This window comes from Acomys russatus, chromosome 13 (genome assembly GCF_903995435.1).
Source record: "Acomys russatus chromosome 13, mAcoRus1.1, whole genome shotgun sequence".
NCBI lineage: Eukaryota > Metazoa > Chordata > Mammalia > Rodentia > Muridae > Acomys > Acomys russatus.
In genome coordinates this window covers 43218745-43246682 of record NC_067149.1, presented here as the reverse complement: position 1 = coordinate 43246682, position 27938 = coordinate 43218745, and the positions used below count along the sequence as shown (strand labels likewise).

Genomic DNA, 27938 nt, shown 5'->3' with positions numbered 1-27938 from the left:
TGAGGCCAACCATGGCTACAAAGGGAAATGTCTGAAAAACAAACCTGACTTGGCGTTTTCAGTTCTAACAACTATACACCTTGGGAAGAACACAAACCAACTGTTGCATGCCTGGGTGGTGAGGTTAGAGAGATTTCAAATAGCAGGCGCAAGCCTGATCCATGCCATCTTCCCTGTAAACAATTCCTACTCTGCTAATTAGAAGTGAGGCATTCTGAGATATAGGAAGTAGAAATTGGCTCTCTGGGCCCAGGCCCAACAGAGCCCTGCCCATGGCTGGGGTGCTAATATCTGACATTTGGGAGTCCAGAGCAAGTGAAGTAGAAAGTCCATCCCCTGCTTGGGTTCTGGTCTCGTGGAGTCCAGTGCTGGCTTCTAAATGACGACGGGTGCAGTGTAAAGGTGTGAAACAGTACCCTGACTAAATGTCCTGAGTTCGTGGGCCCACCTCCGCACTAGGCGATGAGTAGGGCCCTAGCAAAGGCACTGAGGCTGACTGGAAGAGCAGGAGAGCCAAGGCGTACAGGGGTGGTAGGGGAGGCTTTTGTTGGGGACAGCTAGCTGAGTTCCATAGAATCCACGCTGGGGCTGGAAGTTGAGTCTTTTTGGATGCTCTCGAAGAGGAGGGCGAGTTCTGGGTTGGATCGGATCTGGTTCGAGAAGTCAACCATACTGGGGCTCTTCCGAACCTCAGGGTTGGTCATCAGGGCAGCCACTGCCCGCATCGCGGAGCGCTTTAACTCGTCCTGCTTCTCCAGCTCCTGTTTCACAGAGCCAGCCTTCACCTGCAAAGGGAGAGAGTGTCCTTACTAAGCCGCTGCGTCACCATCTTCAACAGACAGCTTTCAGGTTAATGAAGGTGTCATTTCGATCTGATCCACATCAGATGTCATGTTTTCTGCTAATGTGTTGCTACTTGAGAATCACAACTGTGAGCCCAGCATGGTGGTGCACGCCTTTAGTCCCAGCACTCCGGAGGCAGAGGCAGGCGGATCTCTGTGAGTTCAAGGCCAACCTGGTCTACAAGTGATTGCAGGGCAGCACACAGAGAAACCCTATCTTGAAAAATAAAAACAAACAAAAAAATCACAACTGTGGGGCTGGGTGGGTAACTCAGTGGGTATGCCCTGGCATGTACAAAGGCCTGGGTTCAATGTCCTCACACCAGAATGAGGAAAAGGGGACACCAAACCCCTCCACCCCCCGTACCACAGTGGGCAATCCCAGAAACTCAAGTCATCTTTGCCTATATATTGAGTTCAAGGTCAGCCTGGACTACAGGAGTGTCTGTGTTGTCTGCTGTCTCTAACACACACACACAGAGAAGAGAGAATGAATGAATGAATGAATGAAAGAAAAAATAATGATGGGCCTGGTGGCACAAGTCTATAGTCCCAGCTACATGGAAGACAAGACAGGAGGAAGGAATCATTTGAGATCAGTAATTTGAGGTCAACCTGGGAACATAGATTTTAAAAAAAGTTTTTTTTAAATTTATGTGCATTGGTGTGAGGGTGTCAGATCTCGGAGTTACAGACAGTTGTGAGCTGCCATGTCAGTGCTGGGAATTGAACCTGGCTCCTTTGATAGAGCAGGCAGTGCTCTTAACCAGTGAGCCATCTCTCCAGCTCCTGGCACATAGATTTTTGTTTGTTTGTTTTGTTTTTCGAGACAGGGTTTCTCTGTGTAGCCCTGGCTGTCCTGGACTCACTTTGTAGACAAGGCTGGCCTTGAACTCCCAGAGATCCTCCTGCCTCTGCCTCCCCAAGAGCTGGGACTACAGGTGTGCACCATCACACCCAGCTTCTATTTATTTTTCAGGGACAGAGTGTCTCTCCTAAAGACTGAAATTCTTGGTCCTCTTTCTGGCTAAATTCTTTTTTTTTTTTTTTTTTAAAGATTTATTTATTTATCATTTGAGCCCCATGTGGATGCTGGGAATTGAACTCATGACCTCTGGAAGAGCAGTCAGTGCCCTTAACCGCTGAGCCATATCTCTATCCCTAAATTTTATTCTTTCAAAACTCTCGATATAGGACTTGGGAGATGGGTCAGTTGGCAAAGGACTTGGAAAAAAAAAAAACCAAAATGCTGGATATGGTGATTAAAAGGATTAAAGGCGTGCACAAGGCAGGCAGATCTCAGGCCTGCCTGGTCTACAGATTGAGTTCAGGACAGCCAGGGTTGCAAAGTATAAGCCTGTCTCAAAAAAGAAAGTCAACCTTTGGCCTCCTCAGACACAACACATTTACAACACACATGTGCACATGCATACACACGTGTTCTTTCACTCAACAGGTCTTCATTGTGTCCTGAGTGTGCTGAGCTGTTCCCAACAGTGCATGATGCCTTTACCCCAAATCCCCCGTCAAGACCTTGAGACACAGGGCTGGAGAGATGGCTCAGAGGTTAAGAGCACTGACTGCTCTTCCAGAGGTCATGAGTTCAATTCCCAGCAACCACATGGTGGCTCACAACCATCTATAATGTGATCTGATGTGCATTGTATACATAATAAATAAATAAATCTTTAAAAAAAAAAAAAAAAAAGACCTTGAGACACTCTGTGTAAACAGTGTTTCTGCCCTGAAGCAGCCAGCCAATCAATCAATCCCAGGAGTCAGGCCCAGCTTGCAGCTGGGATCTGCACAGATTGAGTGGGGAAGCTAGCCTGTGCAGCACTACCCTGGGTCCCTCTCCCAGCCCAACAACCAGGAAGTATTTAATGAAGGACTCTCACAGCCTGGGAAGCTGTGTGTAGACCAGGGCAACAGGAAAACGTGCACACGGTACAGTGAGTGTGCACCCAACAGGCACTCTGGAGCCCGGGAGGGCTGGGCAAGGCTTACCTTGGCAGTACAGGTAGCTCTGAGTGGCTCGATGAGCCGGTCCACCCTCTGCAGGACAGGTGCAGGACAAAGGGTGGCCAACCGGGCCAGCATGATGAAGGTCAGCATCTATGCAAGGAAGCAAATGGAACTCCTGGTGAAACAGCACCCAGAAAGAGCAGCAGACCCAAAGGAAGTGCAGGCTTGCACCCCATAAGCCCACAATCAAGTCTTTCCAGGGCCCTATTTCTGGGTCTCAGATTCCTATTATAAAAGATGTACATCATGCTGGGGGGCGGTGGTGGCGCACACCTTTAATCCCAGCACTCAGGAGGCAGAGGCCTCTGTGAGTTCGAGGCCAGCCTGGTCTACAAAGTGAGTCCAGGACAGTCAACGCTACACAGAGAAACTCTGTCTCGAAAAGCCAAAAATAAATAAATAAATATAATAATAATAACAACCAGAAATAAAATTAATACAAAGGCAATATGGGTTGTTTTCCAAAGAAACAACTACTTCTCATGTCAAATCTCTTGACCTTTAAATGTTAGTAACATTTAAAACAAATTAATACAAAGCAAAAATGGCATAAGCTGTTCCAACACTACACTAGCCCTGGCTCTAGTGTGCCCAGAGTGCATGCCCTGGGAAACCTCTAAGACTCAGTTCCTTGGTTTTGTTTTGTTTTCTTTTGTTTTGTTGTTATTGTTTGTTTGTTTTGGCTTCTGCTGCCAAGGCACTTGGCCTGGCCTCCAGGAGAGAGGTGGTTAAGTGGGGCAGGTTAGTGGTGAGGGCAAAAGGGTTGGAGGGTTAAGGGGAACGGCGGCCAGGTCATCCACAGCACCTTGTGGAAGTCTGAGGTGGAAGCAGTGCTCTTGAGAAGGGTTGGACAAATTCTCCAAAAGAGGACTTTTTTGGCTGGGCGTGGTGTGGTGTCACATGCCTTTAATCCTAGCACTTGGGAGGCAGAGGCAGGCGGATCTCTGTGAGTTCCAGGCCAGCCTCGTCTACAAAGTGAGCCTAGGACAGCCGAGACTACACAGAGAAACCCTGTATAAAAAAAAAAAAAAAAAAACAACAACAACAACAAACAAAAAAAAGAGCCTTTCTTTTTTTTTTTCTGAGACAAGGTTTCTCTGTCCTGGAACTCACTATATACTAGGCCGGCCTCACAGGGATCCATCCTCTTGCCTCTGCCTCTCGAGTGCTGGGATCAAAGGTGTGCGCACCACCATACCTGGCATCAGATATAGTTCTAAAACCTCAGTATCTGCCTCTGAGCTGAAACCAGGCTGCCCGCAGGGTACCATACTGCCTCCTACAGGGTTCCTCTGTGTAGCCGTCCTGCCTGTGCTAGAACTCACCCTGCAGACCAGGCTGACCTCAGACTCAAAGATCTACCTGCCTCTGCTTCCTGAGTGTTGGGATTAAAGGTGTGTGCCCAGTTGGTTCCTGTTCTTGACAGAAAGTAGCACAGCTATCTTCACGGGGTGCATGGAAGAGGGAAGAACAGGCCTCATGCTCTGAGCTGGCCTGTACCTGGCAGGGCACTACCTACCCGGATGTCATAGTGGTCCTTCAGCCCATCCTCCACGTGGTTCAGAAACTCGCAGATGTCCAGCTGGCCCAGGCAGCTCTCCAGGAGTGAGTACATGCACTCGAAGGCAGCCTTCCTCACGTCCAGCCCATCATCTACAGTATGCTTGAAGGGCCCCATCTCCACCTGCAGGAAGGAAGGATGGAGAGGTTTTTGGGGTACAAAGCCCCTCCCCTAGTTTCTGCAACTCATCCCACCTGCTCAGCACTGTATCCTGGCCCCAAGACACACCTCACATGCTCAAGCCTAAAGTCTCACCTCAGCCTGCAGCATCCTTCCTCCAGACTGTCATGCCCACTGAGCAGGCAGTGTCAGGCACTGCGGGATGCGCACGCGCGTGTGGAGGACCTCCTGCACGCTGAGGCACACGTCTGTAACCCCAGCACCCAGGAGGTGGAAGCAGAAGTTCAGAGTCATTCTCGGCCTAGACTACATAAGCCAAGTATGGCGTGGCTGTCTGAGCCCCAGGACTTGAGACTCTGGCCAAGAATCAGCAGTCACTGACACTGCAGCCCAGAAATCCCACGTGTCTCAGACCGGAGGTTCAGGGGGTTGAGTTTGTCTGAATTGTGGATTTTGGCATGTGTACACATTCAAAGAGACATCTCGGGAAAAGGACTCAATTCTAAATACAGAGTCCATTTATGTCCAATAAGCCCCTTCCTCATATACCTGGGAGCAGTTTCAGATAGTATATATAAGATGCTTGCATTTTAAATAGAACCCGTTAGAGGCAGCATCACATTTGGGGACTGAACATGTGCCACAAGCACCAGAGCTGCCGCAGGTGCTTAGGGCACATCCCTGTGGTACAGGCATGGTGGTTCTCCTCACTTAGTTCGGGGGCTACCGAAGCTCAGGGAGCACTGGGTTGCCCAGTCTGGGCCACAGGTGGGGAATGGAAGGCCATGACGTCACTGGGGCCATGCAGCCCTGGTGCCTGTGGGTTTTACTCATAGTCTTCAGTGAGCCTTGGCAGCACGGAACAGGAAGCTCATGGGGGCAGCTAACAAGAGCCTCAGCCACACCAGGTGTCCATGCTGCCCCGTACCTCTCGGATGAGGTCCCGGCGGATCTTGGTCTCCTGGTAGAGAAGAGGTAAAATGTCATCCAACAGGTCCCGGACCAGGGATGGTTTGTTGTGCACAGCTGAGTTGAAGAAGGTGAGTGTAGCCCTGCGCACATTCAGGTCGGGGTCCTCTAGGCTCTCCATGAACTCTGCTGCAGAGTGACAAGACAAAGAAGGTCATAGAAGCAAGGCACAAAGCCACCTTCATGCTGTACCCAGGGACCTGGGCACTGTGAGTTATGCAGGCTCAAGGGCAGACACAATACCCTCACAGTCCATGTAAGGATGCCTGGCTTCCCACTAATTGTGGGCTTGGGCTGCCCAGACCTCATAGCAGGGCTTTTAGGAGTAAGACATGATGGCCGCAGCAAAGAAAGACTTGTTCTGAGACAGGCCCTCACCGGACAGCACCAGCTCTGAGATCTTCCTGCCTTAGTCTCCAGTGTGGGAGGGCAAGCAAGCGCCACCTAGGGGACAGCGTCTGAAGAGCTATCCTGACATGGCTCCTCAGAGTAGGCCTTTTGGAGTGGTTTAGTTTGGGAATTTGGACCGTGTTTTACTTATGTGGGATAATGCTGAGGATGGAACCCAAGGCCTTGCACATGCTGAGCACACGTGCTACCACTGAGCTGCATCCTCATCCAGAAACCTGAGTCTCCACTGCAACCATGTGACCAGAGTGCCCATCACCAGCTGCTGCTGTCACATGACCCCTGATGTACACCACTGGGAGGAACTGCAGTCTTCCAGCAGAGCAGAGCTCAACAACGCTGGGACCTGGGGCCCTTCCCATGGTGTTGTGCTGGCTCCTGGGGTACTGCTTCTGTGAGAACACAACCTAGGAATCGGGCATGTCTGACCTCTCTCTTGGGACTCAGTTTCCTCATTTGTAAAACAGGACTAGTGTTCTTTACCAGGCTGGGGCTGTGAGAATTAACTGATGAGTTTTATCCAAGGGCATCTCATAGTACCAACACAGGGAGATCAAAGCTGAGGGTCAAACATGCTAAGGGTGGTGGCACATGCCTGTAATCCCAGCACTTGGGCGATAAAGGCAGGATCAGGAGCTCAAGGTCCTCCTCAGCTATATATAGTGAATTTGAGTCCATCCTGGGCTATGTGGGTTCTTCCTTTAAAAAACAAACCAGACTTGGGGGCTGAAGATGGGTCAGCAGCTAAGACCACTGGCTACTCTTGCAGAAGACCTGGGTTTGATTCCCAGCACCCACATGGTGGCTCACAATCACCCAGACTCCAGTTCTAGGGGACCCAATGTCCTCTTCTGATCTCCGCAGGCACCAGGCACACACGTGACGCACAAACATGTACAAGTGAAACACCAACGCTCATAAACACATCTTAAACACGCACACACACCCCATCTAATAAAAATCAAAAACCAAATCAAACCATAATAATGCAAAACGGAGACCCCCACTGGTGGCCCTGGCCATGCAACCACAGCTCCTCATCAAGGCTGGAATCTGACTTCAGTCCTCCAGGTCAGGCCACGAGAGGACTGCAATAAGGATACAGTTTCCAACTCAAGAGTGGCCATGGCTCTGGCTCTTCGGTCTGCCACAGCACCCTTGCATGTGTATTAGGACCCTGTTTTATAGCTGAGCCCTCACATACAGTATCCAAAGCCAAAGGCAGGTGAACTCCAGCCTCCCTCTGCACTCCCTGGGGCTGCCTACTGGGAGAGGAGGGCTGAGAGTCTGGTGTGGGCTCTGAGAAGATGCAGGCCCTGGGCTTTGAAGACAAGAAGTCTGGTCCTGAGGGAGACTCCAAGGGAGGGCGTGGCCTACCCCATGGTGTATAAGGCTCCTCCAGCAAAGGCTCCCTCAGACTTGATCATGGGGGGGCTCACCAGCTCCGGCTTGCTTTTCATCCTCAGTGCCTGTTGCATTTAGAGGGCACTTCCCACCCCAGCAAGCTATTTCCAAGAGAACCTTTTCCAGGAACTTTTCATACCCATTTGACAGATGAGGAAGCACGAGGCATCAATAAGAAGGGGCATGTGAGGTCTACCACAGGGATTTGAAGGCATAGCTCCTCACTTAAGAGTCTGACCCTGCTGCCTGCCCATCACAGAGGGTTCCTTTTGAGTCAGACTCCCTTGGCCTAATTTCCAAGATGTCCTAGCCACGCTCTGGACTCAAGGTGAGGGGTACTAGCTGTAGCCAAGACAGGGAGGGAATGGGGGACACCTACCAATGTAACTCTTCAGGAGGGGATCAATTGGGTGTGGCTGGTCCGAGATGAGGAACTTGACTGCGGTGATGACCGTGCTCCGGGTGTACGGCTGACCTGCAAGGCAAGAGGTAACAATATGGGGCAGGGGACAACCTGCAGGCTATGGTCATCAAAACACAGTACACCACCTCGCAGGAAGGTCATGTGATCACTCCCTGTACCAGCCATGAATCTGCCCAGTTCTCCCTCCTGCAGCTAGCAGAGTAAGTGGTTGGGGCTTGGCACACCCTACAGGTGCAAACACTAGGACCTCTGAGAAACGTCCTGCCCCTGGGCTGAGACTACACTACATTTTCCAGACATTCATTCCATTCAAACTCACAAAATGTAACTAAAATAATGATGCTGGTGTGGAAGTACAGACCCGTCATGCCAAGGACCCAGGAGTGTCTTCAGGAGTTCAAGGTCAACCTGGGCTAAAATGAGTCCCTTTGTAGCCTCAAAACAAACAGAATTATGAAGAAGGACCACCGGTCTGTTTTACACCAGAAAGAGGGACTCAGAGAGGCCAAGCTGGCACTTTAGGCCACACAGCAGAGGCCACGGAGCTCTTGGCAGGCTGCAGGACAATGGGATTCCCACAGAACTCAAGTCACGATGTCATGAGGGACTCACTTCACTTTGTCGATGTCTTTAGCTCACACAGATCCCTAAGGATGGAGGAGCGATGCCAGGACATGGCTCATATACCTCCAGCTTGGCCCCCAGCCGGGCACTAGTTGTGCAGTCTTTGGGGCTGGGGCCCAGTAGGCAGAAGTAGGCTGCTGGGAGTGGGCCTCGCTGGTTATATTAGCCTTTGATTCCAGCTTGAACTGTGTCCTGATCCACCAAGACATGAAGCAGCTACTCTGCAAGCTCCCGATGCCATGATGGCTCACACCATGCTTTCCCACCCACAGCTGACTGCTCCCTCCATGCTCCCGATGCCATGACGGCTCACACCATGCCTTCCCACCCACAGCTGACTGCTCCCTCCATGCAGGGTCCTTTCAGGTATTTTGTCACCGCAGTGAGAAAAGTAAGTGCTGGGGTTAAGGTGTACACTCCCTCACCTGGCTCTGTGTCACCCAGTATTTGTGTGAGACGCTAGGAATGGAGCCCAGGGCCCCAGGCATCACAGACAAAGACTGTCCCCCAAGCAGCAGCTACAGCCCCAGCGCCTTGGTTCTGTGAGTCTGAGTTTCACTAAATTGCACAGAAAGGCCTTCAACTTCTGTCAGTAGGTAGGCCTTGAGGTAATCCTTCTGCCTCAGCCTCCCAAATGTAGCTAAGATATATTCCTAGTTAAAGAGTTATATTTATAACCCCGTATGCCTAATGCCAGCATAAAACTTTAAGTTGTGTTTTTACCCCTTAGGGTCTTCAGAGGACAGGACCCAGAATCTCCTGGATAGTAAGCCCAAGGACACCAAGCCTCTTCTACAAAACAGCATGGTGTTTACACTGTCCCATGTACTTCCAATCTTCTCTATGTTGTTTACATAAAAGATGTCAACAGTAGTTAAATGTATACTGTTTAGGAAAAAACAAAACAAAACACTTGCAAGATGGCTCTTGCTGTAAAAGCACTTATTACCAAGGCCAAGGTCCTGAGTTTAATCCCTGGGATCCAAATGATAGGAGAGAACTGATTCCGTAAGTTGTTCTGTGACCCCTATATGCATGCCACAGCAACACACACACACACACACACACACACACACACAAAGACAAGAAAGGTCTTCGCGTGTTCAGAACAGACACAACATTTTCACAGGCTATTTTTGAGCCGTGAGTTGAATTTTTGATGCAGTCCCCTTGGATGAGTTGAATCTGTGATGCAGACCCCTCTGTCTGAGGTAGGGGCACATAAAAAGCCCTGTCCCCTTGGGCTGGACAGATGGCCTTGGCCACTCTTGCAGACAACCTGGGTTGGTTTGTGAGCACCCACCGGGCAGATCACAGCTGTCTGTAACTCCAGTTCGAGGGCATCTGATGCCTTTTTCTGGCCTGTAAGGGCACTGCAGGTACACAGTGCACATACATATATGCAGACAAAATAACCATACACATAAAACCCCCAAACCCCTTGTCCTCTACCCCAGAAACCATGTAAAAGGAAGCCTGTACTTCTAGGAATCACCACGTGTTTCTATCTGGCCTCTTTTCCTTGCTTGACAGACATGTGATTCTCGTTTCCAGTGATCTGCATGTGTTGTGTGGATGCTTGGGGACCAAATACCCGCCTCATGCTGGGTCAATTTGGGGCCACTGGGCCTTACCTGCAGCAAGCTGCTTCCGGAATCGAGGCAGGAGAAAGGGAGGGTTCACAAACACTAGCTTCCCGATGCACTCAGCCACCACACACCGAGTGCCCTCCTCAGGGCTCTCACAGCGCTGAAAGAGCAGTGCCCACACATCCTCGACATAGGGCTTCAGGCTGTCAGGCTGGGCAGCCCCCAGGGCCTCCCTGAGTGCGTGTAGCAGCAGGTACTGTCGCCGGGGCTGGGCCTCGATCTGTGCCAGCAGGAAGGGCAGGAAGTCAGGCAGGTTGCCAGCACCCACACGGCCCAGGGCGTATGCGGCTGCAGCCCTCACATCCTCATTAGGAGACCCCAAGGCTTCCAGAAGTACAGTCTTCAGCTCCCTCTGGGGGCCTGGCCCAGCCACCTGGCCCACCTCAGCCAGTGATAGGAACGCCAAGACTTTGACCCCTGTGCTTGAGTGGGGTGACTTAGCATCACTGACTAGGCGGCTGGCAGTGCCCGCTGCCTCCTGGGGACAGGCAGCTGAGAGGGCAGCCACACACCGGGCCAGTGAATGGAAAACCTGCTTGTGCAGGCCGGGTCCACCATCCCCAGCCTGGTTATAAACAGGTGCAGTGAGCAGCTTGATGAGCTCAGAGTACTCCACACATGGAGGGCGGGTTCCCACCAGTGCCTGCAGGAAGCCTTCCGTGGCTGTCAGCACCCCAGCAGGCAGCAAAGGTGAGTGCAGCAGCTGCAGCAGCTCTCTCAGAACAGACCCACTAACTTCGACCATAGAGGTGGGCTGGGCCTGGGTCATTGTGGCGAGGAAGTCAACGGCCAGCTGGGCCACATGCATGTCGTTCTCACTGACCAGGGCAGGCAGCTCAGCCAGCACAGTCCGCACGGCAGGTGGAGGCAGGCCGAGGCCCTGACTCTGAGCCAGAGCATCCAGGGCAGCTAGCGTGGCCAGCCGCAGGGCCCGCTGATTCTTGCGCAGAAACGAAGCCAGGATGGGCAGCGCCTCGGCCAGGATGGGCTGTAGGTCAAGCCGCAAGGGGGACACAGCCACCAGTGTCAGCGCCTTGACAGCAGGCAACCGGGTGATCTCATTCCGTAGGCGATCCAGGAGAAGCATAAGCGTGGGCTCTAGGTCATCCCCAAGTCGGTCACCAAGGTGACCCACAAGGTGGCCCACACAAGAGATGGCCCGCTCCTTCACCTCCTGGTCCAGGTCGGTGGCTCGAAGTCGCGCCAGGGTAGCTGTGGACATCTCTCCAACATATGGCTCAGGGTCCAGTAGCCGAGGCCTATCCAGTGGCCACAGGGTCCGCACCAGCTCCTGGAGCACCAGTAAGGCCTCAGCTGCCACCTTGTAGAAAGGGTCAGCCACACAGGCCATCACAGGTGGTAGGAGGGTGGCCAGGTGTGGGTGGAAGGCCTCAGCTGGCTCCGTACCCAGAAGGCCCTGCAGGAAGGCCAGGGCATCCATCCGAATGGTGGAGGAGCTAGAGTAGTCAGCCAGCGAAAAGACAATGCCTGCAAGTGGGAACCAAGGTTAGGGGCTCTTCAGCCTGCCTCAGCCTGGGGAAGCATCTGAACTGAACCCAAGCATCCAAGGCACCCAGACAGAAGTTTCTAGATGCTACCAAAGCTGAGGGAAACAAGGCCAGAATTCACCTGGAGCTTAGAAGCAGCCTGGCTCTGCTGTGGTTGGAAGGGAACCACCGTGGGCCATCATGACACAGGGCGAGCCCAGGGATATTACCTGGGCTCTCAGGGGTTGAGGGTTCAGTATAGGGTAGGGGCCTGTATTCTGGAAGGGGCCCAAAGATCAGACAGCCAGCTGTAGCCCAGCCTACCTGACACCAACACAGGCATGTGCTCTGCCAGGCTGCCGGGGAGGACTCCTGCCAGCTCGGTGAGGAGGCTGAAGCAGCCCTGGCGGGTCCGAACATTCCGGTCCTTCAGTTGCCGCTGCAGGGCCTTCATCACGATGGGCACCTGTGAGCAGGTGGGGCGGTCAGGAGCTGGCCAGGAAGCCTCCCGAGGGAGAAGTCAACATAGATGGGACACCTCAGTGGCCATCAGTCCCCACTTGCCAACTTCCTCCATCTTGTAAATGCAGATGGGAACTGGCTCAAGGCGACTCAGCAGCCTGGCTGTCACCTCTACCTCTATGAAGGGGAAGCAGAGGCCTAACTGTCTTCAGCACACGGCCCCTTCTCTTCTTTACCTAGATACTTTCTTTCCCCGTATATTCCTGAACCCAGGGCTACTAGTGCCACCCTGATGGACCTGTGAACCAGCTTGCACATTTCCTGCCTACCTGGTGGCTCAACCTAAGCTTCTGCTACAGTTAGATAAAGTTTGTGTCCTACAAGGACTCACATGTCGGAAGCTTGGTCCTCAGTGTGGTGGTGGTCCTAGGAAAAGGAGGGGCCTTTAAAAGCTGGCATTATGAGGAAGTCACCCAAAAGGATGAAATGGTTCTACTGGACAGGGTTATTATAAAATAAGGGCTTAGTCCTCATCGTGCTGGCTTCCTGACTTACCATGGGATCTCTTTCTGTTGTCTATTCATGCTACTACCTGCAAAGAGGTCACGCAGCTAGGGCAATCCACACCAGGGCAGGGACCATGCTTTGTGGACTGTTTAAAACCTGAGCTAAATGAGCCTCTTTTCTTAGTTGGGACTCAGCCTCTGGCATTTTTATTAGATTAACCACTTAAAGCCAATGAGGACTTCAACCATAAATGTACAGTGATGTAGATGTCCCCTCTTCCTCAGTGTCCCCTATCCCAGGAGGCCGAGAAGCCAACTGATACCTGCCTATCCCAGACACAAGCAACCTATCACCAGCAAGATCCAGGGCTTCAGTCCAGCCCACTTCTCAGGCTTCCATTAAGCCGAAGCCACCATTTTGTATCACTGGACACCGTGGCGATGTCCTCCTGTTGGTCCCCAGCCATGACTCTTGTCCTGCCAAAATCCATTCCCCACCCAGAAGGACGTTTTTCAAGTGAAGCTAAGTTTGCCCACTTCCTTTATCTGCTTACTCTTGGGATGAAGCCCTTCTCGCTCCTGCAAGTCCCACCTGTGTTGCTGCCCATGTGTCCCAGGGATGAGGCAGGGCTCCATCTTAACACCCAGGCTGGGCAGAGAGATGCTCACGCCACATCCCTCAGCACGTGACGAGATGGGGGTGGGGAGGAAGAACAGAAGGAGGGAGGGTGGGCGAGAGCGAGGACACAGCCCACCTGCTCCTGAAGCATATTGAGGTTGTTGCCGGTCTGGGTGGGCTCCTCCACAGCCTCCAGCCATCCCTTAGGGGGCCGCGTATGTTGCAGCAACATGATGTAAGCCCCAAAGATGTCTGCCTTGACATTCTCTTCCCGCTCCTTGAAGCGGCGGATGAGCGCTGGTGCCAGAGTACAGTGGAAGTCAGGCAAGAGGTCGGGCCGCGAGCTGATCAGGGCTGCCATGCACTTGGCCGCTGCTCGGCGCACCTTCCAGCTCATGTCGTCATCGTCACTGTACTCGTCCTCACTCTCTAGGGCAGCAGTAAGACACACGGAGCCGTGACTCAGCCTGCCCTGGGCTGCTTCTTCTGATCCGTATTCCCAGCCTCCTGGGACCACCACCAGCCTGAGTGAACACCTGTGGTGTGCTCAGGATGGCGCTGTGGCGCAGAGAACAGAACTGGGACCAAGAGACTAGAGGTGGCTTGACCCACTGGATAAACATCTGCACTTCAGCCTCAGGCCTTCCTGCCTCCAGATCCTTGTCTGACTAGCAAGAAGAAAATGGACTGGTCTGCTGACGCAGGCCTGTAATCTAGCACTGGAAAGGTGGGGTGGGAGGAGCTTAAGCTCAAGGCTAGTGAGACACTGGCCTCTTGCAAAAAAGAATGACATGGCCCCCAAGTTTGCAGTGGAGACACAGAGAAGCTTTTGGGGGCTCAGGTCCATCCTTTCACTTACTGGAATTTCCAAAGAGAAAGGGGAGCCTTCCTGTGGCCTTGGTGCTAACCCAGTTCAGGTCAAAGACCCTGATCTCAAAGGTGTTCAGAGAGACAAACACCAAAGAAAGAATGAGTATGTAAGGTCTGAGAGTTAGCAGATCACAACTCGACTAGAACAAAGGGGCTACTGGCCCCATTTTAAAGATGTCAAGACCAAGGCTCAGAGAGGGTGAGAGACCTCCTCAGGGAACATAGTTAGGAAACTGCGGAGCAAAGATTCAATCCCATCCATCTCACTAGGGGAGGATGTAAGAATCAGAGGTGACAGGAACACCTCTTTATCCTGAATTTGAGACCAGGTGTTCCTACTGTGCCATTCTGTGTTCCTACTGTGACAACTAAGATTCAAATAGCAAAGAAATCCGAATGAGCTACCATGGGCAGTACCCACTGGGCAGCTCCTTACAGCAAGAAATACCCCTAGCCCTCTATTACTGGCAAGAAAATGCCCAAGTCCTGGCTAATCATTCAAGGCTCCTATCGGATTTTGTTTCTAGTCCCCATGAGGCCCTAAGTCCCTGGTCAACATGTGCACCCTGCCTTTAGAAAAATCTCAGTTATGGAGAGGACCTCGGCCACAAGGGAAGAAGCCACGGAGCCCCCATCTGGACTTGTCCAGCTTTGGTGCTGGGCTAAAAGCATTATCCTAAAACCATTTATACAAATGGTAGCTTGAAGGCAGAAGGTCTGTCCGAGCAGGCCCAAGTCCTGTGGTGGTCACTAACTGGGTGTTTCCCCCGTTTCCCTGTCTCAAGTGTGAGTACGACTTCCCCTTAGGTTTTACGGTTGCTATGAGGACTATGAAGGAAAAGCTTAGAATACCAGTGGATGCTCAGGAAGCAACAATTAAGAGTTGTCCTTTGGGACCTATGGGAGCCTGGACACCAGCATCTCAAGGTAGTCACACATACCCTACACATCCCAATCCCAGCCTTAAGTCACCTTAATACTTATAACACCTGAGACAACATAAGCATCACATCACTGCCTGTGTGTTGGGTACAGACCATTTTCCCCCCAGATATTTTTGGTCCCAGCTGTTTAACTGGGCAGGCAGGAGGAAGATGACTACACTGCTTTCCTTATAGCTAGAGAAGAGCAGCATCCAGCCAGACAGGCCTGATAAAGGTCCTGCTTTGGCCACTGTGGCCCGCTTTCCCTATCAACAGGCTGTCCACCTACCTTGCTCACTGAATTCACTGTCATCAGTCTCCATCTGCTCTTCGTCCTCGTCACTGTCATAGTTGTAGTTGGGGTCATGCTTCATGTACTGGAGGCAGAGGTTGGTAACATTGGGGACATGAGGGTCCATCTCCTTGGGACACCTGAGGGACAAGGAGGGGAGGCCTCACTGGAACTCAGCAAGGCAGAGCAAGGGTGGGGCCCAAAGACAGGTTCCAAGAGCTGACTGTTTTGAGGCTGGCATCCTGTCTCCCCATCCCTGCCAGTTCCCCACATCACCACCCCACCCAACACACACCTGTCTCCTAGTGCAGCTGTGCACTTACTTCCTCAGGAAGGCGTCGAAGGCCTGGAGGCAGGACTCCCTCAGCTCATCATCATCCAGGTTGCAGAACTCCTGCACCAAGGGCACCAGGCGGTCCACGTGGGCCCCTGCAGAGCCAAAGGTCACCCAAGTAGCCAGACCTTCCCTCAACCTCAGCCAGACTCAGCCCTTAGCAGGGCAAATTCAACTTAGAGGATTCAAGGCAAGCCGACCGGGGTCTAGCCTATGTGTCATGGGGCTGTGGGCTGCTGGTAAAGACTTCCTGACTCAGGCTACTGATGGCCAAGGCATGGAAACCTGTTGGAGTTATGTTTTTGTACGCCGTGTATTCAAATGCTGACGCCTGTATCCAGAGATCTGGTTACAGTCCAGACTTTGGCACTGTCATTATTGTGAAGCATCTCTTGTCTTGGTATATTGTAAGCACTGTTCTCCATTACCTTCTGATTGGTTTTTAAAAAAAAAAAAAAAGCCAATAGCTGGGCAGGAGAGGATAAGAAGAGAGAGGAAGTGGGGGAGGAGGGGGGAGAAGGGGAAGAGAGAGAGAGGGACCTGAGGAGTCACCAGGAGGATGGAGAAGGAATAGCCAGGATGAGGCTAACATGGCAGGTACCGGGCCATGTGGCTGGGAAGCCAGGCCAACATAGTCAGGTTAGAATAGCTCAGTATCTGCCCAGCTAGAGCACCTGAAGCTTTTAATAATATAATTGGTCTCTGTGTCATTATTCGGGAGCTAGGGCGCGCATAGAAAACTATATTTTACAGAAACCAAGGAACAATGATGCAGGCAAAGCTTAGCTCTGGTCCCTGGACAGAGCGGGCACGTGTGGTTGAGTCACTGTCAGAACTGTGCTTTATTCCTACCAGGGTGTGAGCTGCAGACGGGACAGCGGGGGCCGGGGGTCGGGGGGTCTCTGCCTGGTCCCCAGGCTTTAGAGCAATGGTTCTCAACCTTCCTAATGTGTGACCTTGTGGTGACCCCAGCCATAAAAGTAGTTTCACTGCTACTTCGTAACTGTAATCTTGCTACTGTTATGAGTCATGATACAAATGTGTTTTCCAATGGTCTTAGAAGACCCCTGTGAAAAGGTCATTCTACCCCCAAAGGGGTCTCAACAACAGGCTGAGAACCATTGCCTTAAAGGATCCACTAGCTTAGCCCTCTTCCAGCTACACCCTTCCTACTGTGCAAGAAGGAACACCTTAAGCAGGAGACTCCCAAATATCCCTTCTAAATGTATTTTATTATCCATGTGTGTATGTACACATGTGTTGCCTGCAGAGGCCAAAACAGGGCATTGGATCTGTTGAAGCTGGACTTCTAGGCATCTGTTGGCAGCCTGATGCCGTTGCTGGAACCTGAACTCACAATCCTCAGGACTGGGCAGCAAACACTTAACTGCTGAGCCACCTCTCCAGCTCCCTAGACAGTCCTTAATATAAACTTTTTTGGGTCCTTGGGACCTCAGTTTCCTGCCCAACCAAATATGAGCCCAAGTCTAAGACCAGTCAGCCCATTTCCCAGATCCACGCTCCTGAGGGGAGCCAAGGAGCAGCTGCTGGAGTCACTGTGGTGGGAGCCAGGAGTTAGGAGGGCTGATTTATGCTATTTATCCCCAACTGTCTTGTTCGAATTTGCAACACCTGCCTAAGATGTCTGTGGCTGGACAGGAGAGATGGCTCAGTGGATAAGAGCACTCACTGTCTCCTCTTCCAGAGGTCCTGATTTTAATTTCTACCAACCACATGGTGGCTCACAACCATCTGTACTCTCTAATGTCCTCTTCTGGTGTACAGGTATACAAGCTGATAGAGCCCTCATATACATAAAATAAGATGTCTGTAGCTAACATATCTGATGCCACCTGAGGTGGCTATCTGAGGCAAGGCAGAGGCAGAGATGGAAATGAGGGGATGGTGGGAACACTCAGTGTTCTGACTGTGATGTGAGCTCACAAGTGTGTACTGGTGTGCACTTTTAAACAGTGTGGCTAACTGTAGACCTATTATTCTCAATAAAAGTTGAAAGGGTCCAAACCTAGCTCACAGGTTAAGATGTGCCTGTCAAAGCAGAAGTCGGGAACACATTCTATATAAGCGTTTGATGTCGTAACTTGCAAGGACTATCCCTGAGCCTCCAGGCCACAGAAGTGACTCCCAGAAGACCACACAAGAGGCCTAAGACCAGGAAAAGGAAAGCCAGTTTATGCTCCTACTGGGTATACCCCCGCCCTCATCCACCAGGCCCTACCCAGACCTTAGCTCCATCCCCTCACCCAGTCGATGGCCTGCCTGGCGGCCCACGCTGCCCAAACACTGGATCAGGGTACGAATGGCTGCGGGGCTGGCAGGAGCACGTGGGCCGGGCAGCCGGTCCACCAGGTGGTCAGCGAGCTCCATGAAGAGGTCGGTGCTGCAGGCAGCTGCCAGGTGACCGAGCGCCCCAACAGCTCGCTTGCGTACAGCCAGGCGTGGGCTGCTCAGCTGGGGCAGTAGGCAGTGCAGCAGACTTGCATGGAAGGTGCCCAGTGGGGCACCGAGCCTAAGGACAGGGTAAGAGGAAATGTCAGGCCACGCATCTCAAAGAGGCAGCTTGAATCTGCAGCCCCATCCTCTCTCTACCTCCTACTTACAATATTCAAAAAACCTCTGGAAAATGGCAAGGTACCCCCTCTCCAACCATGAGGAGTGACTTAGGCTCACTATAGGACAGCAAGTGGGAAGAGACTACCTTCTGAAGTCTCCTCAGTCAACAGTGTAAGTCCAATACCTGAGCTCCAGTGTCCAGTCTCTCAGCTCAAGGAGGCGTGGTATGCGTATGGGTGCTCCAGAGAGGATGTTCCAAATTCTCGGGAGCCTGAGGCTTGCCTCAACACCCATCCCCAAGAGTCTATCCTCCTTGCTGAGACTGGAGTGGTCTTGATCACTCGCCTCTTAATCCTGCCACGGCTCCCTAGTGTCCTCTGGATAAGCTGAGTGAGGCAGCCATCAGATAGTTTCTCCACAGACAGAACCTGGCTCTCTGTGGCCAGTTCCTTCCCCACAGCCAATCAGCTCTGGGTGAGTTTGATCCCAGTGTCTGGAGGCCTTTCTTTCCTACTCTGCTGCGTTCCATGACCTCACTCTCCTGTGTCCAGCCCAGGTCACTCTCCTGTGTCCAGCCCAGGTCACTCTACTGCAACCTTTACCTAGTTATTCATCGACTGTGACAGGGTCTATGCTGGAAGGCCACAGGCACAGACTCTGGCCCTTGAAGCTCATGACCGAGGGGTGCCTTCCAAGTACTACAAACTCAACATTACCTCCTACTGCACCCGTCTACTCCCAGAGCACCCCCACCCACCCCAATCCTCTATCTCCTCTAATACAGAATTGGAGGGCTGTCCTCTAGTCTGCCTGCTCTAGATCCTGTGGAGTCCACCACTTCAGACAGCCAGGCCTAGAATCTCGCCTGGTAGGAAGGCTGAGGCAGAAGGACTACAGGTTTAAGGCCAGTCTAGCTTCAGAGTGAGTTCAAGGCCCGCCTGAGCAACTGAGAGACGGAATCTCAAAAATAAAAAGTACCAGGGGCTAGCTCAGTGAGTTCTTCCCTAGCATGAGCGAAGCCCTGGATTCAATCCCAGCACAAATATAAAAACAAAGACACTCCTATCCAGCCCTGCTGGTCCAGACTAAAGAAAGGAGCGAGGGAAGCCAGAGATGTGTCCCTGGGACTTCTGCCCAGACCGCCAGCCTCAGCCCTGTGCACCAGCTTCACAATCAGCTCACCATGCACAAGCCCTGGGCCCAAGTCTGCTAGACGCCAGAGCAGAGACTGCTAAGGTCATATGAAGCGGATGCTGTGCAGGCCCCAGGCTAACCCTGTACAATGCACACGCATTAGTCAGTGGGCCCATCTTCCCTACTCCCTGAAGGTGGCTCTCCCTCCCTTACCCCTGAAGTGCTGGATCGGGGATGGCATCATTACAAGCATCAACTCCGGACTATTGTCACCTACACAGTGTGGAGCCTCTAGATTCCTCTGAAATCTTTTTGTTTGTTTGTTTTTGTTTTTGTTTCTTCGAGACAGACTTTCTCAGTGTAGCCTTGGCTGTCCTGGACTCACTTTATAGACCAGGCTCCTCTGAAATCTTTAAGGGTTTCACTGCCACAGGGGCCTGAATTCTGCTCAGGGCCCACCATGCTGCCTTTATATACCATGAAAACTCTTCTAATCGTTTGTTTTGTTTCTTGAGACAGGGTTTCTCTGTGTAGTGCTGACTGTCCTGGAACTCTACTTGTAGACCAGGCTGGCCTCGAAATCACAGAGATCTGCCTGCTCTGCCTCCAGGAAATTGGGACTAAAGATGTGTGCCACTACACCTGGCCCTCCTAATCTTTTAATCAAAAGGACAATCTACATCAGTGCCCCCTTGAGCCCCAAACCCACAACTTTTCACCATCTCTTATGCCTCTGCCCTCTGTGATGCCCTTCAATCAGCTCAGGCCCCCTGAAGCTGCAGCTCATGAGAGGCCCTTGTCTGGCAGCTAAGCTGGGTCCTCTGAGCTTGGGCCCTGCACTTGATCTAATCACTGTAATATTATATTTAGCTGGCCACCTGCCTGTGAAGTCTGCCTCGGAAGCAATGCAGGCCCACCAGTAGGCTAACACCTGACTTTTCTTGTCCCTAGAACAAACATACAAGCCATGGGAGGTTTACTGACTGTGTGACCTTGGAGCTAATGACCTCCTAGAGCCTGTTCCATAGTGTGACAAGGCTGCTGAGTGACTAAGGGGTCCTAAGCACAGGGTGTGGCAGGCAGGCCACTCCTCTCAATCCTGCCTGTCCCCACTTTCTTGCCCAAAGTGGCCTCGCTCACCTGCTCAGCATGTCAGAGAGGATGTCCAGGGCTTCCAGCTGCACACCCACATCCTCCTGCTGGGCGATGGCACTGGTGAGCTGGCCTGTGATCTTTCGGCATACATTGATAGCCAGCCCTGAGCCTGTGCAGGGCACAAGAGGGCAGGGTAAGGCCCTGGGCTGGAAGGCAGCTCCCAACTCCGGCCTGCTTGGGTTGGTTGTGTTTCTGAGCCTACATCCTCCAGAAGTCCTTGGGCCAGGAAAGCCTGGGCATCAGTGGTCCAAGGTTGACCTGAGTCTTAAGGAACAACTACAGGTATCAGCTAGAGGACCCGACAAACTGACACCGAGCTGCTGGCTGGCTCACACACTTACACCAGGCAGACGGACGAGTTAAACAGTTCTTTCCCCAGGCCCTCGCTGCTAGCAGTGGCCAGGTGACTCAGCTGTGGCCAGTGAGATGGACTCCATTGGGGAAAATGTGTCTTTTCTTACAAAGGGGAGAGAACATGGGCGAAGAATGTGACCCTGAGACACGTGTAATAATATAAATGTATATGTTAAAAAAAGAAACATAAAAAAAAAGTGACCCTGTCAGACTGAGTTATAGAACTGCTACAGGAATGGAGGTGGCTGGGCCTAGCCCATATAAGCCCCTGCACCTGATCTCCAGTACTACCACCAGAAAAAAAGCAGGAAGAGGAAGAGGAGGAAGAAGAGGAAGAGGAGTGGGGGAGAGGGAGGAGGAGAGTAACAGCAGCAGCAACAGCAATCACCCCCACAGAGAGACCACTACAGGTCTTTAAGCTGCCTTGAGTTCCCACTCTTGTGGCTGGAAGCATTCCTAACAAACAGGCAGCCAAGAATTTCAACTGACCTGGGACTGGATTCTCTACCACTGAGGGGCCCCAAGTAGGTCCTTTTACTGCTCTGAGTCCTCTTTTTTTATTTCTGAGACAAGGTCTCACTACTTAGCCCTGGCTGTCCTGGAACTATGCAGACCAGGCTGGCCTCAAGCTCACACTGATCCACACTGCCTCTGCCTCCAAGAGTGCAGGGGTTAAAGGTGTGTGCCACTACTTAATAAAGATACTGTGTAAGCACAGCATGAGGTGAAATAGAAGCAGGCAGAAGGCATACTGTGAACAGTGGGATTCCTAGAGAGAAATCACCTAGCCACAGTATCTGAGACATAATTGGGTTGAGTAGCAACCCCAGGGCCTGGGTACCTGTGGAAGCGGGAGGCAGCTCTGAGAGGATGGTCTTCAGGCCAATGCCAGCAATGTCCCGGAGCTGCTCCTTGTCCGACCGCATGTTGGCACAGAGGGTGTCCACAATGGTCTCCACTTGGTACTCCTTCACCCTGCCCACCAGGGGACCCAGGCTGAGGTGGAGAAGGGAGAAGGAAAGGGAGAAGGGTCCGGAAGGCCCAGGCACGTCTTAAGTCAGCCTGCCTGCTTTGGTCCTCTCAAGCTTGTGGGGACACACATGCTGAGGAAAAGACCCTTCAACAGGGAAGCCTTTCTTGCTAGGAATGGGGTATATCCCCAAACCTGTGATCTGCATATCACCCTGAGGCCCCACAGTACCCCAAAGCAAGGGTTCCCACATGTGAGCTGGTGTCATCCCCCAGAGGATTACTAAACAGCGATCGGGAGCCTCATTTGTCAAAGCCTGGTAGCAGACCGTCACCTGGGGACTTGTCAAGGCGACAGAGCCCCCTTTGCAGGCTACCTTTCCCTCCCACCTCCTCTTCCCTGACCGTGTCCTACAAAACTTAGATTTGAACTCTTGGCGCATGGTCTACCTCCGAGAAACGCAAGCTAAGCCACCATCTGGCCCCACTGTGGGCCCAAGAACTGCCTGAGGATTCTCACAGGCTGCGTCCTGGGGGCATCGACCCTCCGCCTAGTCAGCCCCACCCGACTCACCACTTGACAGCCAGGTTCTGCACCTCTCCACTCCTGTCCTCCAGGAGGCGTAATAGCGTCCTCACCACCTTGCGCTCACTGTCCTCGTCCAGCTGGATGGCATCATTCTGCAAGTCTGACATCAGGTCACTGGTAGCCATGAACCTGGTGTTGGCGTGGGTGAGAAAGAGCGCTGTCCAGTCAGCTGCTTCTAGGCCCTGATAGATTGGGGTGCTATTTCAGCGTTCCCCAGAAGTAAACTTCAGTGCAAGGGTTCAAAGGTAACCAGGGCTGTGGGGAGAGCTGAGGCTCCTCCACTACACCAACTGCTAAAGGGCAGGAGACTGAAACAAGAGGACTGTTAAGCCAGGCGATGGTGGCACACGCCTTTAATCCCAGCACTTGGGAGGCAGAGGCAGGTGAATCTCTGTAAGTTCGAGGCCAGCCTGGTCTACAAAGGGAGTCCAGAACAGTCAAGGATACACAGAGAAACCCTATCTCGAAGAACAAACAAACAAACACAAACAAATGAGAAGACTGGTTAAATCAGTGTCTCTTACCCTTCTAGTACTGCAGACCTCCTAGGTGATTCTAGAGCAGTGGTTCTCAACCTTCCTAGTGCTACAAACTATTACTATGGCTCCTCATGCTGTGGTGACCCCAATCATAAAATTATTTCACTGCTACTTTATACTGTAATGCTGCTACTGTTATGAATTGTCATGTAAATATCTAATATGCAGGCCATCAGATAAAGGGGTCACGGCCCACTGGCTGAGAATGCTCATGGCCTGGGAAGGGTGGGGGGTCCTGCCACTGCCACTGTGAGAACGGGAATTTGTGCAAGTCACTCGCCCTCCCTAATCCTTAGTTTACCTGTTTGGAAAATGGGGGTGAGGAGGCTGGTGGAGGCTCAGTGTTTAAGAGCACTTGCTGGACAGGCAGTGGTGGTGCACACTTTTAATCCCACTACTTTGGGAGGCAGAGAGGCAGGCAGATCTACATAGTGAGTTCCAGAACAGCCAGGGCTACAAAGTGAGAACAGGACAGCCAGGGCTGTTATACAAAGAAACCTTGTCTCGAAAAACAAAAACAAACAAACAACAACAAAAACCCAACAATAAAACACTTGCTGCTCTTGCAGAGGACCCGGGTTTGGCTCCTAGCACTCACACCCGATGGCTCACACCCATCTGTAACTCTAGTTCTAAGTCCCGACCTTCTCTTCTGGCCTCCACGAGCACTGCATGCATAGTATAAACACCCATACACAGAAAATAAAAATAAATACATCTTTTTAAATATCCTTTTTAATTGAGGGGGGGAAAGTTGTGAATTAGACTTGGGTTCTGATGATAGAGTTGCGGGGTCCACGGTCCGGTCCACGCCCAGTCAATGTCCTATGTTGCTCCCGTTTCATGGTAACAGGTGGCTACTGAACACCTGAGTGTGAGATAGGCAACTTCATGGCAGAGCCAGGTGTGGAAAAGAAGCATCTCTAGATGCATAGATGTACGCTGTCTGTGCCCCTCATTCACGGGACTTGCTCATCACAGCAACGCCCCTCCCCAACACCCACTCTCAGTGCACAGGTAGAGGCTCTGGTCTAAGAGCATTGTATTTCCAAGTTCCTAGGTGATGTTCAGGGTCACAGACCTGCTTATTTGCTTGTTTGGGTTTCTGCTTAGTTTTTTTGTTTGTTTGTTTGTTTTTGGTTTTAGACAGGTTTCACTATATATCCCTGGCTGGGCTGGAACTTACTCTGTAAGCCAGGCTAAACTCAAACTCATAGACATCCCCCTGCCTCTGCCTCCCAAGTGCTAAAATTAAAGTCACAGGCCACTCTGCCTGGCTCATCATGATGGGCAACTGGCATATTCTGAAGACCAGAGCCAATAGCCGACCAGAGCCAAGACCTTCACCCACCCCAAGGCAAATGGGTCCTTGAAGACTTCTAAAAAAGGTCTGCTGCTCTATCCTGAGCGCTTGGCTTGCAATGGGAGTTCAAGTCAGAAGGCAACAGAGAACGGGGCCAAAGGAGACTCGGCGACATCATTCCTGCTGAAGGAAGAGAACAGAGGACGTAGCCGGCTGCCCTCAGTTGTGTGCAGCTTGCAAACGTTTTTCCCCAGGGCGAATTACTCATCAACATATGAGCACCATTAAAGTGACTTCTAAGCCCTGGAAACAGAAGATCTAACTACAACTGGGTCTCTACCTAGTGCAGCAAGACAGTGCTCCTATTCCCACAGGCTGCCATGCTCACTAGCTCTTGCTGGCACCTGAATAGAGAGACTTGAATGGAAAACGAGCAAGAGCGGGAGACATGCTATAAAGAGGAGCCCAGAGAAAGCCTGCTTCCTGTCCCAGCCCCCTGGGGTAAAAGCTGTCACCATCAGAGTGGGGTCCCAACCCTCACATTGGCAGCCCAGACCTGCTGGTTGGTGTCATGGCAGCCCACAGAGCCTGGAGGGACCCTGTCCATGCCACCCTTTATTTTAGCAGCTGGACCAGCTTGAAGCTGCTGAGAGAAGGCAGGAAGCTGAGCTGAGGGGGAGAAGGGTGTTGCTGCCGTCCCATTTGCTACCCAGGTACTTTAAGGTAAAGGATGTTTGCTTTGGGGGCCTTTCTGACCGTCTGCTGCACAGGGCCCAGATGACAAGCAGGGAATGTGCCTATCAAACTCCTTTTCACTCACCGCCTCAGGTAGGGTTTCTATTTCTGTGATAAAGACCATGACCAAAAGCAACTTAGGGAGAAAAGGGCTCACTTCAGCTTATACTTCTGCATCACAGCCCATCACGGAGGGACGCCAGGGCAGGGACTCACGGCAGGAAGCTGGAGGCAGGAACTGGAGCAGAGGCCATGGGAGGTTTAAAGGCAAGTGCCACCAGGCCCAGAGAGGCTACAGAGGAATGCTGCTTACTGGCTTGTGACCTGTGGCTCTTTCAGCCTGCTTTCCTATACACTCCAGGACCACCCATCCAGGGCTGGCACCACTCACAAGGGGCTTCGCCCTCCCCAGCCAATCACTAATAAAGAAAATGTACCACAGTCTTATCTATAGGCCAGTCTTGTGGAGGCTTTTTCTCTATTATGGTTCCCTCTTCTCAGATCACTTTAGCTTGTGTGTTAACCTGACACTCCAAGCTCAGCAAAGAACAAGTTTTATAAGGGAATGGAGTGAGGGCCAGAGAGTTAGCGCTCAACAGACCCAAGAGCAGTGATGTGGATCTTGACCCCTTTGGGGTGGGTCACATATCAGATATCCTGCATATCAGATATATTTTTTAAAAAGATTTATTCATTATGTATACAGTGTTCTACCTGCATGAACACCGCAGGCCAGAAGAGGGCATCGATCACATTATAGATGGTTGTGAGCCACCACGTGGTTGCTGGGAATTGAACTCAGGACCTTTGGAAGAGCAACCAGTGCTCTTAGCTTCTGAGCCATCTCTCCTGCCCGCATATCAGATATTTACATCGTGATTTGTAACAGTAGCCACACTATAGCTATGAGGTAGCAATGAAATAATTTTATGGCTGGGGTCACCACAACATAAGGAACTGTATCAAAAGGGTCGCAGCCTTAAGAAGCTACTGACTTAGAGGCAAATGGCCTTGTGGAAACCCAGACCCAGAAATCAACAGTGGCAAATAAACCTCAGCACTTCAAACACCTCAGTTCTGCAGACACCACTCTCAGAGGAAACGCCATGGTGCTGGGAGTAGCACTATAATGTGACACACCTGCCTTACCAGTGGGGAAGTTTTGGCCAGCTGCCTCCTTAACCCTGAGTCTCAGTTTTTCCATGAATAAAATGGAAATTTTCTTTGCCCCTTTCCCACAGCATCCCTGGGGGTTTTAATAGGTCAATCTGAGCCAAGGAGGCTCAGAGAAGTTACACAGCACCAGAGAGGGCCAGCGTGAGGTGTGCCTCCTGCTTCCTCAAACAGCACTGTGTGGCCACGGAAGGATTTGGAAATTCCTGCCAGATCTCTCAAGACTCTGGTTTTCCCTGTCAGAGCCTGAGCCCCAAGCAAAACTGGGAATCAAGGCCTGCTGTCCCTTGCCTGGAACCCCAGTCAGTCATCCCCCTCTGGGAACCATAAGCCATGGGCTCCTGTCATCTGAGAGGCAGCACCATGGGACACTGGGCCACATGGCGCCTGGACAGCTGCGGGTGGGGAATGGGGGTGGGGACGGGGACTCAGCCTCCTGGTGTTCAGACTTTTAAAAATAGACACTATCCTCATAGGCTCAGGGTGGTTTTAAGTGTCCTCAAGGCAGCTGGCAGGGACAGGTTTAAAGGGCTTCTCAGGCCCTGGCTGATAGGGCTCACTCCCTGATAGGCCCAGGAGACATTCCCTCAGCTCTGGCAGGCCATGTGACTTTGAGTAAGCCAAAGCCCCCACCCCTCTCACCTCCGCCCCAGGCCTCTGGAGAACAGGAAGAGCCTGGGCTCGAAGAAGAACTCTCCCAGGGCCTACCTGGTTTCCCTGCACGGAGTCAGGGGCAAGCCATTCACAAAGCACTTACCTGGTCCCTAAACCGCAAACAGTAACTAGGGTTCAGGATGGGTGGAGGAATTTGCCCATCACCTACAGAGTCAGTAAGTGATGGCTGCCAAGATCTGAAGCCAGGGCAAAGGGTACAAAGCCCTACTACCCGCATGGGGCTTGGGTCCGCAAGAGATTTTGAGGAGTGGATTTATAGGACACCGTAAGCCTTACACACAAACAGCTTCAGACCCCTCCTGCCTGGCTACATTGAGAACCTCACCAACACCTCCACTTTGCTTGGCCCTTCCTTTGGCATCGTACCCAGGCCCTTTGTGTCCCTGAACCTCAGTTTCCCTGTTTGTAAAAGGAGGGATAACAAATGCGACAGAAGACTCAGAGAGGGTGCAGGGGCCTGTCAACTGGAGGGTACAGAACTGGCTATAGAACCATACGCCAAACCCCTTTGGTCACTAAGCCTCAGTAGGGCTGCACCAGACAGTCCTATCCTTCTTAGCAGCTGTTTCTGTGTTTCTGGGATACCTGGAGAGAAAGGCAGGAGAAAGAGAATGGGGGAACCAGGTGGCTCTCACCTCAACATTTGCTTCCTGCTCTAAAGCATATTTAACCTAACATCTTGGGAGAGGAGGGAGAATGAGGAAGACGGGATGGAGAAGAGGAAGGAGATGAAGGGAAAGAGATGAAAGAAAGGAAAGTTAGGGTTAGAGTCCGGCAGTTAGAGACCCGGCAGAAGTGTGGGTCTCGGAAAGGGATAGCCCTAGGATGGAGGTTGCGTACGTTACGGGGCCTGTTTCAATGAGAGTCTGAGGAGAACTGCACTGGCTTCCCACAAGAGGGCCTGAGCAAGAGGGGGTGGGGGCGCCCAGTGAGGGGGACTTAAGGGTCTAGAACAGCAAAGGCGGGAAGAGGCTGGGGGCGGGGCTGTTGCAACAGGGCAGCAGGCTCAGCCAGACCCAGGCAAAGAGGCCAAGGGCGCCCGAGAGGGGCAGGGGAGCTGGGGGGCGGCCGGGACAGGATGAGGTCCCTGAAAACGAACCCCGGGCCGCCACAGGGCACACCTGAAGTCCTTGTCGCTGGACGTCATCTTCTCCAGCAGGCTGGAGATGTAGAAGGCGGCGGCACTCATGCTGGCTGCTCCGCGGGCTGCGGGAGGGAG

The 27938-nt window shown here is 52.1% G+C and overlaps 1 protein-coding gene across 1 annotated transcript; it reads right to left on the bottom strand.

Annotated features, from left to right (window-relative positions):
• Positions 1-523: 523 nt before the first annotated feature.
• Positions 524-27938, bottom strand: Cand2 (cullin associated and neddylation dissociated 2 (putative)). The gene is made up of 15 exons (XM_051155137.1): positions 27841-27938; positions 22280-22423; positions 21578-21732; positions 20368-20491; positions 17784-18049; positions 15509-15614; positions 15179-15325; positions 13237-13525; positions 11838-11979; positions 10012-11514; positions 7709-7804; positions 5477-5646; positions 4387-4551; positions 2850-2957; positions 524-785 (listed from the first exon to the last, which is right to left on the bottom strand). The coding sequence occupies exons 1-15, from the start codon at positions 27906-27908 to the stop codon at positions 558-560; spliced, it is 3711 nt and encodes a 1236-aa protein (XP_051011094.1). The 5' UTR covers positions 27909-27938; the 3' UTR covers positions 524-557.